This window comes from Platichthys flesus, chromosome 2 (assembly GCF_949316205.1).
Source record: "Platichthys flesus chromosome 2, fPlaFle2.1, whole genome shotgun sequence".
Classification (NCBI taxonomy): domain Eukaryota; kingdom Metazoa; phylum Chordata; class Actinopteri; order Pleuronectiformes; family Pleuronectidae; genus Platichthys; species Platichthys flesus.
The window spans coordinates 26590926-26607222 of NC_084946.1; the positions used below are offsets into that span (position 1 = coordinate 26590926).

Consider the following 16297-nt stretch of genomic DNA (forward strand, 5'->3'; position numbering starts at 1 on the left):
GGTTCTTGCTGATAACCCAGTGCTCACCATGACCCATCAGATGATTTATGTGATGTCACCTGTATCCCCATGAACCAACACTTTGTTCCTCTCAATGCAAGTCTATAATAAGGTCTCCATCTATTATCTACAGCCGCTGAGGGTCGCAGGGGGAAGGTGGAGCCCAATACCAGCTGAGGTACATCCTGAACAGTCCACCTGTGAGTCACACACACACACACACACACACACACACACAAACAACCATTCACACCTGTACGGCCAATTAGGATTCTCCAATTAACTGAACCCGATGAAACAGGAGTACCCAGACTAAACCCATGAAAAAACATTTTAAAACATGTGTTCTTGGTTCAGCTATTTGATTTAAATATCATTATGGGCTGAAGAGGTTGTTTTGGTCGTCCACTTATCAGATGGTCGGTGGTTCGATTTCCATCAGTGTCCTTGGGCAAGACAATGAACCCCAAACTGGAGGTCAGACTAGAACCACTGCTCCTTCACTTTGAAAGTGGTTGGGGTCATCTTCCATTGGGAGTTCACATGGGACGTCCAACTGGGAGGAGAACCAGAACTCACTGGAATTATTATATAACCTAACTGGCCTGGGAACACCTCAGGAGAGAGGGATGACTGGGATAGCTACCTAGCCGGATTTAAGACCCAGGCGGCAAAATGTAATATAGATTACATGTAATATATTGTTTAGCTAAATACGAGAATCCCACTAATTGTAATAAGACTAAACTGTAAAAACATAAGCTAGGATTTCTCTGTTTTACTTTCTTTAAATGGAAACATTCAGTATATGACACTGTGCACACGCGTGTAATAAACCAGACAGACGTTGAACTCTCAATTCATTCTTTAATTACATTTTTTAAAAGTGCTGCTTGGTAAAGAACATAACATTTTTTTGAGGATCCTCAAATGAAAAAATAAAAAAGGGAAAATAAACCAAAATAATTTATGATACAACAAAAATATTTACATAAAATAGTTTTTATTTAACAAACTGTACAATATTTAAACCACAAAAAAAAAAATAACCACAATACAGGCCAGAGTGCGGCCAGGTGGAGGTAGGTTTATAGATGCTAAGAAAAAATATATCTGCTGTCTTGTTAAAACCTCGACGCTTCTTCAGAAGGCAGTTATCGTCAGAGGACATCTTTTGAAAGAGGATTGGAGACATTTGGAAGAAAAGGCCAAGAAGGCGAAGCCATGAGGTGGAGGTAGACAAAGCTTTAACCAGACAGCGACAGAATCAAATCACAGAAACAAAGGGTCCTGAAGGAACCCTTTGTTTCTCATCAGTTCTACCAAGCTGAAGGAGGAAGAACTCCATTCTTAAAAACAGGATGCATCTTAAGACATTTGACACAAATGAGCAAACACTTTGCCGTCTGCGCATTTCATAACAAAACAGCACGTTCATTGATAACATTGGCAATAATAGATATTCAGGATAACATGGCATTCCGTTAAATACTCAACCCCATTATTGAAAATTTCAAACCTCAGATCCAGCCCATGGTACAAGTTCAACAAAACACCCGATATTAAAACAGACACAACAGGTTCCTGGTGAACACGTACAGCCTCAAGTTGAATGTTTTCACCTCCTGACATCATTACTCTGTCAGCAGCAGTTTGGTTATTACCATGTGATCAAAGCCACGTCTGACTGGGCACAAAGTGGAACTCGAACAACAAGGGAATGTTGGTCAAAGTCAGTGCCCCCCCCCCGTTGATGTCACACAGGATTCAAATGAGGTCTTTGCAGTGGACAGAAAAAATCTCTTTCCCTGTCAACCTTGTTATTCTCATGATCACAGATGGAGACACAATCTCAAAATATGTTTAATTTCCAGCAGTTGTCATCAACGAGGGCCACAGAGGAACACTGAAGCCATTTCCACTGGATAACGGTTCTCATCATAAAACATCTTGACCGTTTTTATCAACTCACACTTGGCAAAATGGCTACTCTACACAACTAAATGTCACAGTGATGCCGCTGTTGCAGCTTCCCCCCCCAATCAGAACCGTTAAATAATCAAAATGTTATCCAGAGCTGTTCTGTCCCGACTTTGGCTAACTTGCTACAACTCGCGGTTCAGTTCACGTCCCAGTTCAGCCGCCTCAAAACCTGAATGAAGTTTAAATATGGCTAAGTCCAAGTCTGAACAATTCATTACTGACAAACAGTTTAATACAAAAACCTAGTTCCATTTTGAGAACACACACGCACGCTCACTCTGAGGTGAGTGAACTGTTGGTGAACTGAACCGATGCATTGTTATGTTTACAGAATCAAGTATTGTCATTAACACACATTAACCTGATAACAGAGTGGTGCTGGGCCCGAGGGTCCGCCTGAGGCCACACGGGGCTGAACGCACAATGAACAACCTCAGTCCTTAACGGAAAACTTGAATTAGCATTGGAACTGGAATTTAAGTGGAAGTGACGTTCGACCAAATAACTCCGGAGCCACCAACACACAGGTCAGAGTGGAGGGATCACTGGTTAGTATGGCTATAAGACATCCTGAAAACACAATATTCAAGTTTCATTCGACTACTCAGCTGCTGTGGCTTCCAGTTATTTGACCCAACAGACACTTATCACTTGTGCCATCTTACACCTGCCAAAGTAAAAAACACTCCACAACATACGGACACAATTAAAAAAGATTTTGTCTTTGCATTTCATCGTGCGTCCTGCCACACTTAAAAAAATAAAATATCTGCTTGCTCGGTCCTCGATTCGACTGTGAAAGAAAGACCCGTCCTACGCGCTACAACAGTCAGCAGTCAAGGCATGAGAATGATCCACTCTGAGGCAATGAGTGTGTTGCGTCTGTCCAAGGCAACAGTGAGTCCACACAGTCCGGACCCATTGTTGCCATAAAGTATTTGAAATGTCAAACTTTGTGCGCTGCTTTCAGCGTGACACGCCATCCTTTATCACCGCCCTCTTTGTACAAAGTCTGCCCCCCCCATCCCCACACACACACTCAATGTCTGTAAATGGTGGTTGGCCCAGGGTCCATTAGCTGTGGAGCCTGTCCAGCCTGGCTTTCAGCTCTTCCTGTTTGTCTCTCAGTTTGTCCCTCTTGGATTGCAGCCTGTGGCCCTGGTCCTCCAGGTTGTAGATACAGTCTCTGGCCTTCTTCAGGATCACGACCTTGGAGGCCTTGTCATTGTGCGACAGCTCCGGCACGTTGTCGCGCAGGCGCATGAAGCAGTTCTTAAGCTCGTTGCGTCGCTGCCTCTCCATCACGTTGTGAGTCCGTCGCCGCTCCTCCTCGTCCTCCGTCTCCGCTGAGTTCCTCGGCGAGTGGTGGTGTTGGTACCGCGACGAGGAGGACGAGGAGGAGGAGCTGCGAGAAGAGTGGTGGAAACGAGAAGAGCTGTCGCTCCCTCTCGAGCGCTTGTTGGACGAAGAGGATGGGGGTGGGGAGGCGGGGCAGGGCGCCGCGTAGTTGTGTTGCAGCTGGATCTCGATGTGGTGGCGCTGAAGAGCCCGTTTCTGCTCTTCGTGCCTCTGCTGGCGGGTGGATAGATCCGACAGGGGGGGCCGAGGGGAGGGGCTGGAGGAACAGCGGACAACTGTCACCACGTCAATCTCTTCTTCTGTTGGGGGGGGGGGAGATAAGAGAAACTTGGGTTAGGTTCTGGCATTGTGTTGTAAATCTGCTCAGTGGGGGTGTGACGACATGTCAGACGCACTGACACCAACACAAGAGTGTAGACACTGCACACAGCAACACATGAGGGACTGGGTCAGTGTACAGCTGCAGTGAAAACACACTGTTCCACTGAAAACACACAATCGTTTGCAAGGTGACTCAAGATTCCACCGACACAAAAACACCAGTTTCAGTGTTTCTACTGAAACTAGAGCACGAAAACACAACTGCCTGTTTATGTAATGAAGAAAGGAAGTATAACAGAAAAAACATGTATCCAGATAAAAGGTCTTACATTATTTAAAGTGAATAAATATTAACAATGAGTCATAAAAGAAATGCCATTCTGCCACTTCCTCACTGATTTATAGCCAGGGATGCCACAGGGCTGGAGGCGGTAAAATGACTCATTAGGAAGTTAATGGCCGAGGCCACAAACGTTAGCGCCACAACTGTTACCGCGGCTCATGAGTCACTCTCACACGCCCTCAGTCAATTATCTCTTATAAAACCTCTCATCTACTGCTGTCAGTCAGCAGCCTAAGCCCCGCCCACGCTCCCCCAGCATCCTCGAGGCACAAAGCCTCCTGCAGATTACAGGTGGGCGTTCTGGGTCCCGATAAGCTGAGAGCAAAGAACAACTTGGGCTTAGTGCCACTAAACATTAACAGTGATTTATCAATGAAATGCATGTGGAGGTGTTCTGGGCGAGGTCTGTTTATACTGATAAGATTCACACTAACGAGGCAGGAGTGAGATTAAAGTCTGTTCCAACTATCAGCACTGAAACATAAATAAAACTTAATCTTTACAAAAATGCAGCATTTCATTACTAATCTGATCTCAAGTGCATCACCACTTATCACCAATACATCCAGGCCAAACTTTTACCAGAATAAAAGCACAAGTGCAAAGAGAAGAAGTTCGGAACTCACCAGAGTCACTGGATGAATAATTGGACAGCTCGCCACCAGTTGACCCGTAGTCTGATGTGGCCTCGCTGGGCTCCTGAGCGTCCATCAGGTTCTGGCAGTCCAGGGTGGAGCCAGCTATCTCCTCAAAGATGCTGGTGTCGATCTCAGACAGCAGGGGGCTGGAGCCGAGCACGGTGGAGACCAGCTTCTCCTCCAGGCTCTTGTCTGCGGTCAGGCACTGCCACAGGGTGTCCTCGGTGTTCTCCTCCAGAGGGGAGCAGGGCTGGCTGCCCTCGCCCTCCTTCTCTCCAGCGTCGGAGTGGAAGAAGTCGCAGTTCCAGGTGAGCTGCATGTCGTGGTCCTCCAGCAGGATGTCAGACACATAGCTCAGCTGGTCCTCCTTGGACAGGAGCTTGCTGCTGCCCGCTCCGGCTTTCATGGGAGGGGACTGGGGGGGAGTCGGCAGAGACTGGAGGTCCTTCATCAAACTCTGGCAGAAATCGTCATCAAAGAGCAGCGGCTCTGTGTAAAGCCAGTCCTGCGACTGACCGAAGCTTTGCAACATGTTTGCAGAATCTGAGAGAACAATCATAAAGAAACAAGAAAGTAGGATCAGAGAGGTGGACCAGGTGAAGAGTTTAAATCCAGGAGCTCAGCGCAGACCCCTCGAGAGCAACAGGGTTAATCACATCAGCAGCAGCTCCTCCACACTGAGAGCCAACAGGCACTGAGCCCCTTTTAAATGTGTTTACATCAGTGTCCCCGCCCCACGGCCCCACGGAGGAGGCTCATATATCACTGAAGAGTAACACCCCCCACCCCATGACATCACAGGAACAGCTGGGAGAGACCGAACCACAAAAACTTTACACCTCTTTTCCACAAATTTACATTTTCCCCTTCTCTTAAAGTTAGAGGAAACACCCACAAGGGGAGCAAGGCTTTGTGATGACAGGGAAACAACCCTGTTATATAAAACCTCTGGTGTTGCTTCACACACATATGACCAAGCAGTAAAAACTACACTGCAGGGAACACACACAACCGACCAGCTAAAGTAAATAAACTGCTTATATCAACACAAATGACCATTTATAAGTCTTAGGCACGATGACAGTTAATATTTGGGGTGTACAGGATTTTTTGCAAATTAAAAAAAAAAATTAAAAAAAAAATCATGCAAAAGATCACATTACAAAACGCAGAAAAAAAGAATTAATGTTTAAAATCAACAAGAGCAGCGGGTGGAGGAGACAGACGAGTCCAGTTAGTGATGAGGGGAAATCCCCATGCTGTTCCTATGGGGTGCAATGGAATGTGGATGTATAGCAGGAGAACAAAGCAGCAGTGTGTGTGTGCATGTGTGTGTGTGTGTGTCTCTGTGTGTGTGTGTCAGTCTGCAGACGGTGCGTCTCTCCCATCACTGCCTGGGTAACCCGAGCCAAAACTTAAACACACACCAGCAAAATTAGGTAATTAAAAGTGTTTTTTGTAATGACATCCCCCCCACTGCCTCAACACTGAGGGACTGTTGAACGCAGCCGAACGCGCAGGTTCGAGTGACACTAGTGGAGACCGAGTACAGCTGCTCGGAAACACGAGTCTGGGCGAAAGGAATTTGAGAAAAGCCAATTTTCTGATCGAGGTTTTGAACGCAGGTCCGCTTCAGCGCTACAGCCGCCGTACGGTTGCATTGGACGCATGTGCGTAATCCAGCCCTCGTTGAACAGCTGCGTCAAATCCGGGCAAAAATTCCACAACGATCTCATAAAACGGCTCGAATTGAAAAATGTACTTCACAAAGTGGCGTCTCTGGGGTTGCTGGAGGATTCCGCGTGGAGAAGAATCCAGTGGAAATTAATGTCAAATTACCAGCGAGGCTGAGGGAGTGAACCCGCTGCAGGGGTGATTTAAACCCAGCATGGGTAGAGACATGCCGGGTCCCCACGTGAAAGCCGCCCGCTCTCACCCATGCACCATGCGAGACGACAACAACCGCAAACGCACAATCAACAAACAACAAATTACGACGCAAATAAATAAAAATAAATTATTTAAAAAATAACCACAATTTTAACATCAGCCCAGGGCTCACATGTTTTAAGTTGTCCGACATTAGAGTCACGCAAAGCTGCCTCACCTCCAAGAGTGCGTGCGGGGAGAAGAAGTCACAGCCACCGGGAAACCGCGTGCGATCCAGTAAAGTCCACCGGGAGCTACACTATGGAGCCGCGGGGGTTTTCTACGCGTGTGAGGGTGAAGTCGTTGCGGGGAACCATCGCCTTCGTCCGGCGAAGCTTCGGTCAGACACAGTGGGTGTGGCCCAGCAGTGGCTCACGCTTTATACGCCCACCGAGATCCGCCGGTGTGCCTCCGCGGAGAAATCGCGCCAAAACGGCAAAACCCCCGTGGGGTCGTTAACGGGAATCGAACCCACCGCCGGTAAATTCTCCGCCGGCTCGTTGGTCAAACGAGTCCTCGCGGGGGAGACCGGGAACGGTGGATTCACGGCAATCTCGCGGCGAAGTGCGGGTCTAAGTGCGGAGGGATACTGCGCACACAGGGATTCCTGGAAAATGGTGGCGGCAAAGTTAGGACAGAAACACACGTGGACCGAGAGGAGAAGCCGGGTGTCTGTCCTCCTGTCTGTCCGCCCGCCTGTCTATCTGTCCGCCTGTCTGTCCCCCCCCCCCCTATCTACGAACTCTGCGTAAAGTGCGCAAACAGCGTAGACTGTACACAGCTCATCGTTCACGAGACGTATTCACGAAAAGAAGGACAAAGTGCTGCGGTGCGTTCAGGGTCAATGGTGCCCGTTACAAAAGCAAACTTCGTCGGTCATGGCGGAGGAATGTGGCGGTCACAGTGCAGTGTGTGTGAGTCTGTGTGTGTCTGTGTGTGTGTGTGTGGGGGGGGTCTGATGCATGTTAACGGCAGGGACCGTGCACGGTGAGCTCGTCCCGGCTTTACCTTTAACTGTAGTAATGTGACGGAGGCACAGAAAGGGAGGCGTTCGCAGCCACGTTGGAAATTGTTGCAGGAGGATTTCACCATGCGTCCATCCATGCCCGGCTCCTCCCCACCACGCTTCTACTACGACTACTACGACTACTACTACTACTACTACTACTACTACTACTACTACTTACTACTACTACAATAAAAACTCACTCCATTTTCAGCCCATGCACAATATACAACTCCTCTGACCTATATGCATATTATTTTTATATATTAATTTGCCCTGAACAGTTATAGCTGTAAAGGCTCATGTAATATCTGTGCATGCATTTTAAATTGACTTTTTTTGCTGCAAAACCTTTATTTACAGTTTGTGCAGGATCATGTAACCTATGTGCGTGCATATGTTGTGTTGTTTTTGCAGTAAAAGGTAATTTGTATAGTCTTATATATATTTTTATTTTTAATTTTTTACTTATTTACTTCCTATGAGAAGATTACTTACAGTTGTATAGGATCCTCTAATCTATGAACATTTATTTTATTTTTAGTTGTGTAACCCTCACTCAAATGCTCTTTATAAACCCTAACAGTATATAAAATGAATAAAAACACTTTGAATGACAGGAAACATTAAATTAAGGGATATAATAGAAAATGACAAATGTAGATATAATATTTAGTTTGTGAATCGGGATGAATGAACTCCACAGCAGTCCCACTCGAATACCGCAGTCCACACATACACACACACCCACACCCACGCACACACACGCTCACACACCCCAAGTCTCTGCTCTTGAACAAATCACGTTACATAACGGACGGGGATACGCCGGTACACGTGCAGCCGTCCCGGCCAATCAGAACACGAGTCACGTGAGTTCTCGGCAGCACAAGGATCCTGCAACGGGGGGTGGATCTTATACAAACGCACACACACACACACACACACACTTAAATACACATCCTCACCTATATTTTTGCCTTTTATATGTAACACGTGAGGGTTAGTAGGTCATCTGATCATTAACAAATGCATATAGAGGTAAACTCCACATTGTAATTAATTATAAAAAATGTTGTATCTTTTCTTGCAATATTAACAATAATAACACAAAGACCTGCTGCTGTATGGTCTGTTAAAGTGGTAAGAATAAGCATGAAGTCTGGTCTGTGTATGATATAAGGCTGGTGTGTGCAGCTGCATCACAACCCTGTGTGTAAATAAACACGTTATTTGTTGTTGTTGATCACTGTGAGCGATGCACGATGCGTTCTGCTCTCCCAGCCTGGTTTGACGTCTGTCCGCTGCACGCTGTGTTTTTTTTTTTTGTTTTTTTCATGCATCGACACAAAGGCAGAACTCGTCATCATCCCATCGAACTGCACTGGGTTTAAAAACCCAGTAAATGTTCCGTTCCACGCTCGGAGGCTGGGCTTTGTGTGTGGAGCAGCTGATGTGGGGCGGATCACAGCAGCAGAGCAGGACATTTTGTAAGAGCAGCGAGAACCTGCCAGACAAAGAGGAGCGTCAGTGAAGAAGTGGGTTAATGTGCCACCTACAGGACGACTGGCAGACTGACTGACTGGCCTGGAATCAGCCCTGAATCCTCAACCTGCTGTCTGCTGGCTGGAGGGACTGGCTGGTTTAGATTCTGACTAACTGCCCGGGTTACATAACTCTCCAGCGTGTCATCTGCGTGAGTTAACGTTCCAGAAGCATCTCCACCATCTAGACTTACTGGGTCTTAAATTAGCCACAGTTCCTGGTAGGACCCACTTAAGTCCCTGTGGGCCACACACACACACGTGGAATCTGACATCACACACATCGGAATCGATGGTGAACAAAGTAAAAGGAGCTTTTCAGACCTGGTATCAACATCCGTCCTGAATGAACAGAACATTTTCACTCAGATTCAGGACACACAGACCATGTCAGGGGTTGATCCATTCATTTTTTAAACAATAATACTAATACGTCAGCTCTCTGGAGGCTGTATGTTGTTGCTTATTCACAAATTCAGTTTCTATCTGACAAATAAAGTAGTCAAATATTTTTTTTTAAGGCAGCAGGGGAAGCACTGTGAGAGTTTCCAGCAGTAACATTGAAAGTATTCATATTGGACGATTGTGGGCTTCACGTTTTTTACACAACAGCTCAAGCCAAGAATTACTGTTTCATTGGAAAGTGATGGTGAGGCATTCTGGGAAGTGGAAAGAGGACTGGCACGCCGGAGTTCGATGCAACAGACCTGCAATTAATGTTGTTTTTACACCACAATCGTTTCCTGTAGCCTTCACAACACTGTACTTTCCATACACAGATACATCCTGGAGGGAGAAATGATTCTGAACATAACTCATGGTTTTGCCGAATGGTCCAATATCAGAGTTGTTGTTCTACAGAAGAGCTTGTGTAACAGTTCTGCATAGGAAACCTTGTCTGTGTGTGTGTGTTTTTGTCCTGGAAATAAGAAGCTGAAGAATTTTGTAAAACAAAGTTTGCAGTAAAAATATTAGTTTAATGTTGTTTAAGCACAAAGCTCATATTCTTAAAGTCAGGCCCTGTGCACGTGAGGGGTTTCAAACCAGGAGACGGCTGAAGTGTAACCGGAAACAATCATACACGGGAGTCTTTTGCCAAGTTGTGAGCGATTACATCACAACTCAGGACCTGGGTTTGGAAAGAATCACATTTTGAACTGCTCTTTGTTTCCATGAGGCACATGTTGAAACTCCCCTGATGGCAGTTACAGAGCAAGTGAGCCAGAACCAACAGTTAGCGCCAGATCGGCTGCGGCACATGACAACAAGGCAAAGAGTCACAACAGCAGTTTGGTATCTCCATGTGGAAAAAACAAAAAAGGTGCGGGGCAAATTTTTCACACCACCAGATGAAATACAAAGTCAAGAAAAGACATTTCACGAATTCCACAAATTCCCACGTATCTGAACGTAGCATCGGTTTCCGGTCACTTCCCATCTGTGCGAGCGAGGAGGCGAACACAACATTGGCTTTGTGCGGCGAGTCGTGGAGTCAAACTCCGCTGAACTTTGACCTGCGATATTTGCTTTGCATTTGCATATGTGTCACGGCACCATCACACAAACGGGAAAGTGAAGCTAATGTTGCTGGAACACATGAACCCTGTTGGGACCAGAGAGCAGATACAAAGGGAATGTAACCCTAAGCATGAATGTGTCCGTGGTCTGAATCCCACTGAACGTGCATTATGGATGTCATTGTATTTGAGGTGAAAGTTCATTTTAGTTTTAATTTCCACTGCACAACTTGGTGGGAAATTAGAGAAGTGCGGAAAACTGTAGTTCAGTCAGCAGCTTTCTGTATTCTGATAAATGCTCTTATTCTTTTTTTAACCTGTTCTGAAACCTGGACTTCTCCTCAGTAGCTGGAACCAGTAACTCCAGTAACTGGAAACCAGTCATGTGTCTATAAGAATCTTATCTCAACTGATTTACAGATTGTGTGTAACCTGATCAAATGATGTCTCATCGAAACACACAACACAGGTTGTTCGTCTGTGGCTCCTGCTCGGCTCTTCATCGTCTCTTAGTTGGAACGGGATCCTTTGTGGTCGAGGAGGTGAAAGGTCAATCAGCTGTTTGACCGACTAACCGACTGACTGGTTGACTGGCCCAGTGAACTCCACTGCACAACAAAGCCCTCACGGCAAGTGCACAGCCAAAACCACAGGGGGGGGAGAGACGGCGAGGGAATGGGATTACCAGTGTGAGTGTGTGAGTGTGTGTGTGTGTGTGTCTGTGTGTGTTGGTCCGCCGTGATCTCCTCCTTATTAGGACTCTTCACTCTGCAGCGGCTTTAATTAGAAAGAAGCACATACTGAATAAAGCTCTCTCTCTCTCTCTCTCTCTCTCTCTCTCTCTCTCTCTCTCTCTCTCTCTCTCTTTCTCTCACACACACATCACTGAAGAGGGTGGTTCTCAAACTCTGGTACGAGGGCCAGTTCTGGATCAGACATCATATCATGGTATTTGATAATTACTACATTATTCCTCATTTCCAGTTTGAGACTTTCACATGGAGGATCATCAAGCAGCAGGTAGACAGAATAAGTCTAGGGTGGATCCATGTTGCACCAGAGCCACCAGTCTGACCTGTTGACACCGGGTCGACTGGGTCCATGGGTCCATCTGCAGCCTCTGGAGAAAACCAGATTCACCAGATGAGTCTGCGTTTGACCAAACCTCTCCTGTCCAGGTTTACAGCGGGATGATCGTTTAGTTTAAATATGATCCAATACAGAGTAAAATAGACGATAAAGCAGCGTAAGCATTGAGGTGTGGGTACCATGTAATTGCCGCCCCCCGCCCCCTTCCCCCCAGCTCCTCTAAATATGGCTCCTTCTGGTTTCAACAGACCAAACCAGAGTCAAGGCTCCCAGTTAGACGTGGCGGTGGCCTCCGCTCAGATCTCGGTCTCATCCGCCTCCAGGTCTCGCTGATCCGGATCCTCTCTGCTCACCACGGTTGTAAAGCGTGGTTCTCTGAGTTACCGGAGCTTTTCTTCTCAGCTCCAAAGAGTCTGACCACTTTCCCCTGACCTCTGTCATCAACAAGGCGTTTCCTCCTGCAGGGTTTATCCTCACGCTGGATGTTTTTTTTTTTTCTTCACAGTTCTGAGTAAAACCTCTGGAGACTGTTGTGCATGGAGATCCCAGGAGATCATCAGTTTCAGAAACCGACACCAACAACCAGGCCACAGTCAGATTCAGTTGGGTCCCATGTTTTCCTCCAAGCTCCCGTCTGCCCAGTGATGTACAGGTGTTCCTAATAAAGTGCTCTTTCAAAAATAATGACCAATAGCTCATCCATCTTTACTCAATCTATGTTTATCTTGCATATTTGATGCTAATATGTCGAGAGTGGAATGTTCTGCAGCCAATAATGGATATTTTCATCCTGTCTTCTTTTCCACATTAAAGGCCACAAGCTCAAAGTCTCCGAGTTGTGTTGAAATGTGTGTTTAATTACGTGAACGTATTTCAGACCGCTTCTTAAAGGGAAACACATGGAAAAGGTTCGGTCGTACGTAGCTTGGTCTTTTTATTGACAGATTATTGAGCTTTGAAGTCAGGACGGGGAAAGAAAGAAGAGGTTTTAACAGAATTCATTTGAGGTGGATCACGGGAATGTTTCAGGACTTTCTTGGGGGTTCCCAGAGAATAATTCATGGATCTTGGTGAAATTGGATGTTGATTTTATTTGAATTTAAAGGGACTGTAAGGCCTTGGTGGAGGTTTGAGCACTCAGTGACTTTCTAATTTGACATTTATTAAATCTATTAATAGAATTCAGTTATCCGTTGTCCTCTTGGCTAAGAGATCGTTGTTGTTCAGAGCTGAGTGTAAAATTCTGTGAATCGATCTAAAAATGATGATGGAACATTTTCAAAGACTTTCTGTTGTTTTTTCCAACTTGAGATGAAACTCATGTGAATTATCCGATTTTGCAGACACCATGAAGGACTGGTTCCTCTGCTGAGGTACAGTTTTCCTTCGGGGGTCAGAGTTCAGTGATTTGAAAATATGGAAATATAAGAAAAGAGAAAGGAATCAGCTCAACCACTTTGTGTGTGGGACAAAAGGTGACAGAGAGAAAGAGACATGTCGCCGTCTTCCCCTCATTCCTCTGTAATCACAGCTCTCACAGTATCACCACAGGATCTGACCGAGCTGTAATGACAGAGCCACACACACACTGCTCCTCTCTAAATGTTAGAGCTGTCATGTTTGGGGGAGTGTATAAATTTGTCCTGACAGAAATCATCCTCCCACACACGGGCAGCGAGGCGTTTAATGTTTCCAGGTCGTTTTTTAATAAACAGAAGAAGACGACCGGGGCTGAAAAACTGGGGGAAACAAGTGCCACCCGAAATCACCCAAAGGTCCTGGACAACTGTCACGACTCAGCTCTGTGGAGAGAGAGAGAACACAGAGAAGAGACCACACACACTCTCGAGCAGGAGCTGAAAATAGAAAAGTCAAATGAAAGTGAGGAGAGGGTTTTATGGCTCATCAGTGCTGCTTGGGAAGCAGATATTTGAGGATGTGGTGCAGCGCGGCATTCAACCCAGATACAAGCAGAGAGGAGAGCACAGGAGACACATGAGGGTACGTGATGGTGGAGCAGTGGAGGTCACTCCCCCCCCCCCCCCCGACGACCTTCAGCCTGCGTCCACTGAGAGTCACCAGACAGAGGGTGCTCCACCTGAGAGAGGGAGGCTGCGGGTTCAAACCCTGAACCTTCACAGGATCAGCAAAGTGCGAGAGGCAGCAAGTGCTCCACAGGGCTCCAGGGATTGAGCTCCAGGATCTTCTTCAGTTTTAATAATTCAATTAATGACCCCATAATGCAAACATAAAAAAAATTACTAGGACAAGTAACTACACACTTGTCATGTCAGCATCAGGTTCGGTTGCTCTTTCCAAGCTTGTGTGATTATTACTACCTTTGATTTGTTTATCTTTGTCACAACGCTATGAACTGTGGGTAATTCCCTGTCAGCACGGTTACACAAAAACTACTGAACACACAGAAGGTCAAGAGCATGGGCAAAGAAAGAACTCATTCCATTTGAAGGCAGATCCAGGATTTCACTTTCACTTTCTTTAACATTTTACCATCAGGCTTTTTATTTTGAGAGTTTTTACCAATTTGATTAATAATTCATGAGGAAAAACTCATGAAAAAAAGTTAGACACTATTTCATCTGTTCTCAAGAAATAAAACCGACAACAAAAGACAATGAATTCCATTGTCTCTGTCTTTCTATAAAACAATATATATGGAGCTTTAATACAAATTGACCCCAAAACCAGACAAAGACTATTGTTTCAGAGCAAAAGAATCATTCTCTGCCAACACAATGTCAATATCTGAACATTATTTTTCCATCGTACCACCACACAAACACCAGCCTGAGCCAAAAACCTACAGCCGACCACCAGCAGCCGGTTTCTAGAGGCTGGGGGTTTGGTCGGGTGGAGTTTTTTTCCTACGAGGGAAGCGAACGTCTGTCTGACCTCAGTCAGCTGCTGGAAGACGAAGAGAGAGAGGGAGGCAACCATGAAGCATTCCTTCTGGAGCAGCCTCCGTGGTGTGTGTGTGTGTGTGTGTCTGTGTGTGTGTGTCAGCTACTTGGTGGTAATCATCAAAGGGAGTAACCACAGCTTTGCCAGGAACATGTAAAAGTGCATCCTGCTGTACTTTCTCCAGAGCTGCGTGTGTGTAAGTGAGGTATTACTCATGTTGTGGGGACCTCAAGCTGTTTAAACAGTCGAGGGACTCGTCTTATGGGGACGATAAGCAAATCCTCATCATGTAAATCATTATATTTAAAGATGAAGACATGTTTTAAGTGTAGAGCAAAGGATTGGGAGTCGGCTGGGAGTCAGAGTCAGTGAGAACAGGAAATGAGTGTAAGTCAATGTGATGTCCTCTGAAGTCCGGGAGACGTGTGTGTTTTCTCACATTTGTTCTTTTATTGACTGAACCCTGAACACCACCCTCTGGGAGAATGTGGTGGTTTGTCTCTGTGGTCATTTCCTCTCCTCTTTCTTTAGTCTGTTTTATGTCCATGAGGTCTGTTTCTTTTAAATTTACTTTCTAAAGTCTCATTAGCAGAGTTCTGTGTCTATAGATCAATGCAAATTAATCAGAAAAGAGTCTTGTCACAGGGCCTCCTGTGTCCCCCCCTGTGTGTATTCACTGTATTGTAATGTTACTGCCATTTAAACTTCACACATAGACATTCAATGCTTTTCTTTTACATCTAATTCTTGTCGAGATGTTTCACCACAAGGTTTAAAAACGGTTTTCAGCTCTGAGCAGCCTCATATCCCCTGTTTCATGGGAACGCCCACATCTAATGGGATATTCTCTCATAATGTTGATTCACAGTTCAAGTCCTTTGATCACATCAAAGGCTCAGATCTATGTGAGGATTTCCTCAATGACAGCTCGACACAGTGCCGTGAGCGGTGTCGCCTCAAGGCAACAAGTCTCGCAGGTTTGAGTCCCAGTTTGTCTGGTGCCTGCTCCTTTAAATAAATATTCTCTGTTCATCCAGAACCTGATGTTCACGCAGCGTTCCATCACAACTCGGAGCTCATGATGACATCACACCATAATAACCTGAGATCCCAGCATTCCAGTTGCACAGGAGCGATGTGCACCTAGCCAAACCAGTTCTTAATAACGCCCTCTGCACACAGACAGTAAGTGAACAGTGCTATGTGTCATCACTTTTAATATTTATAAACTGTAAACACTTCAGCTTTCACTGCTGTTACTACGCCGTGCAGCCGTCTATGATTTCGAAGTCGGGGGTGGTGAGGTTCCTCCGACTTTCCGAGTCGAAATTTCAATTTTTTTAATTAATTTGATTAATCTGCTGTAAAAAATAGTCCTCAACAAATGCTCCACTTATCCCTGAGTCATTTACGATATTGATTTAATATAAAATAAATGAATGTAATTAGTGAACCGACGTCATCAGTTATTAATGTTGGGAGCCACAGACGCAGCGGGACAGTCAGACGTTTATACAAGTCGATTCGATTATGACCTGAAATTAATAACATTTATCAACTTTGTGTTGAGCTGAACTGAATCAAACACGGTAACTGAATACTTCAGTTTAAAGACTGACAGATTCAGAGCCTCCGAATTCTAACGG

The 16297-nt window shown here is 45.6% G+C and overlaps 1 protein-coding gene across 2 annotated transcripts; it reads right to left on the reverse strand.

Moving 5' to 3' along the window:
* Positions 1-853: 853 nt before the first annotated feature.
* Positions 854-6933, reverse strand: mych (myelocytomatosis oncogene homolog). Of its 2 annotated transcripts, XM_062409100.1 has the most exons (3): positions 6752-6933; positions 4633-5187; positions 854-3641 (listed from the first exon to the last, which is right to left on the reverse strand). In XM_062409100.1, exons 2-3 carry the CDS (start codon positions 5174-5176, stop codon positions 3058-3060), a joined length of 1128 nt encoding a protein of 375 aa, XP_062265084.1. In that variant the 5' UTR covers positions 5177-5187; positions 6752-6933; the 3' UTR covers positions 854-3057. The 2 variants fall into 2 exon arrangements, with proteins under 2 accessions (XP_062265084.1, XP_062265083.1); XM_062409099.1 differs by lacking the exon at positions 6752-6933 and having other exon boundaries at positions 4633-5375.
* Positions 6934-16297: the final 9364 nt, after the last annotated feature.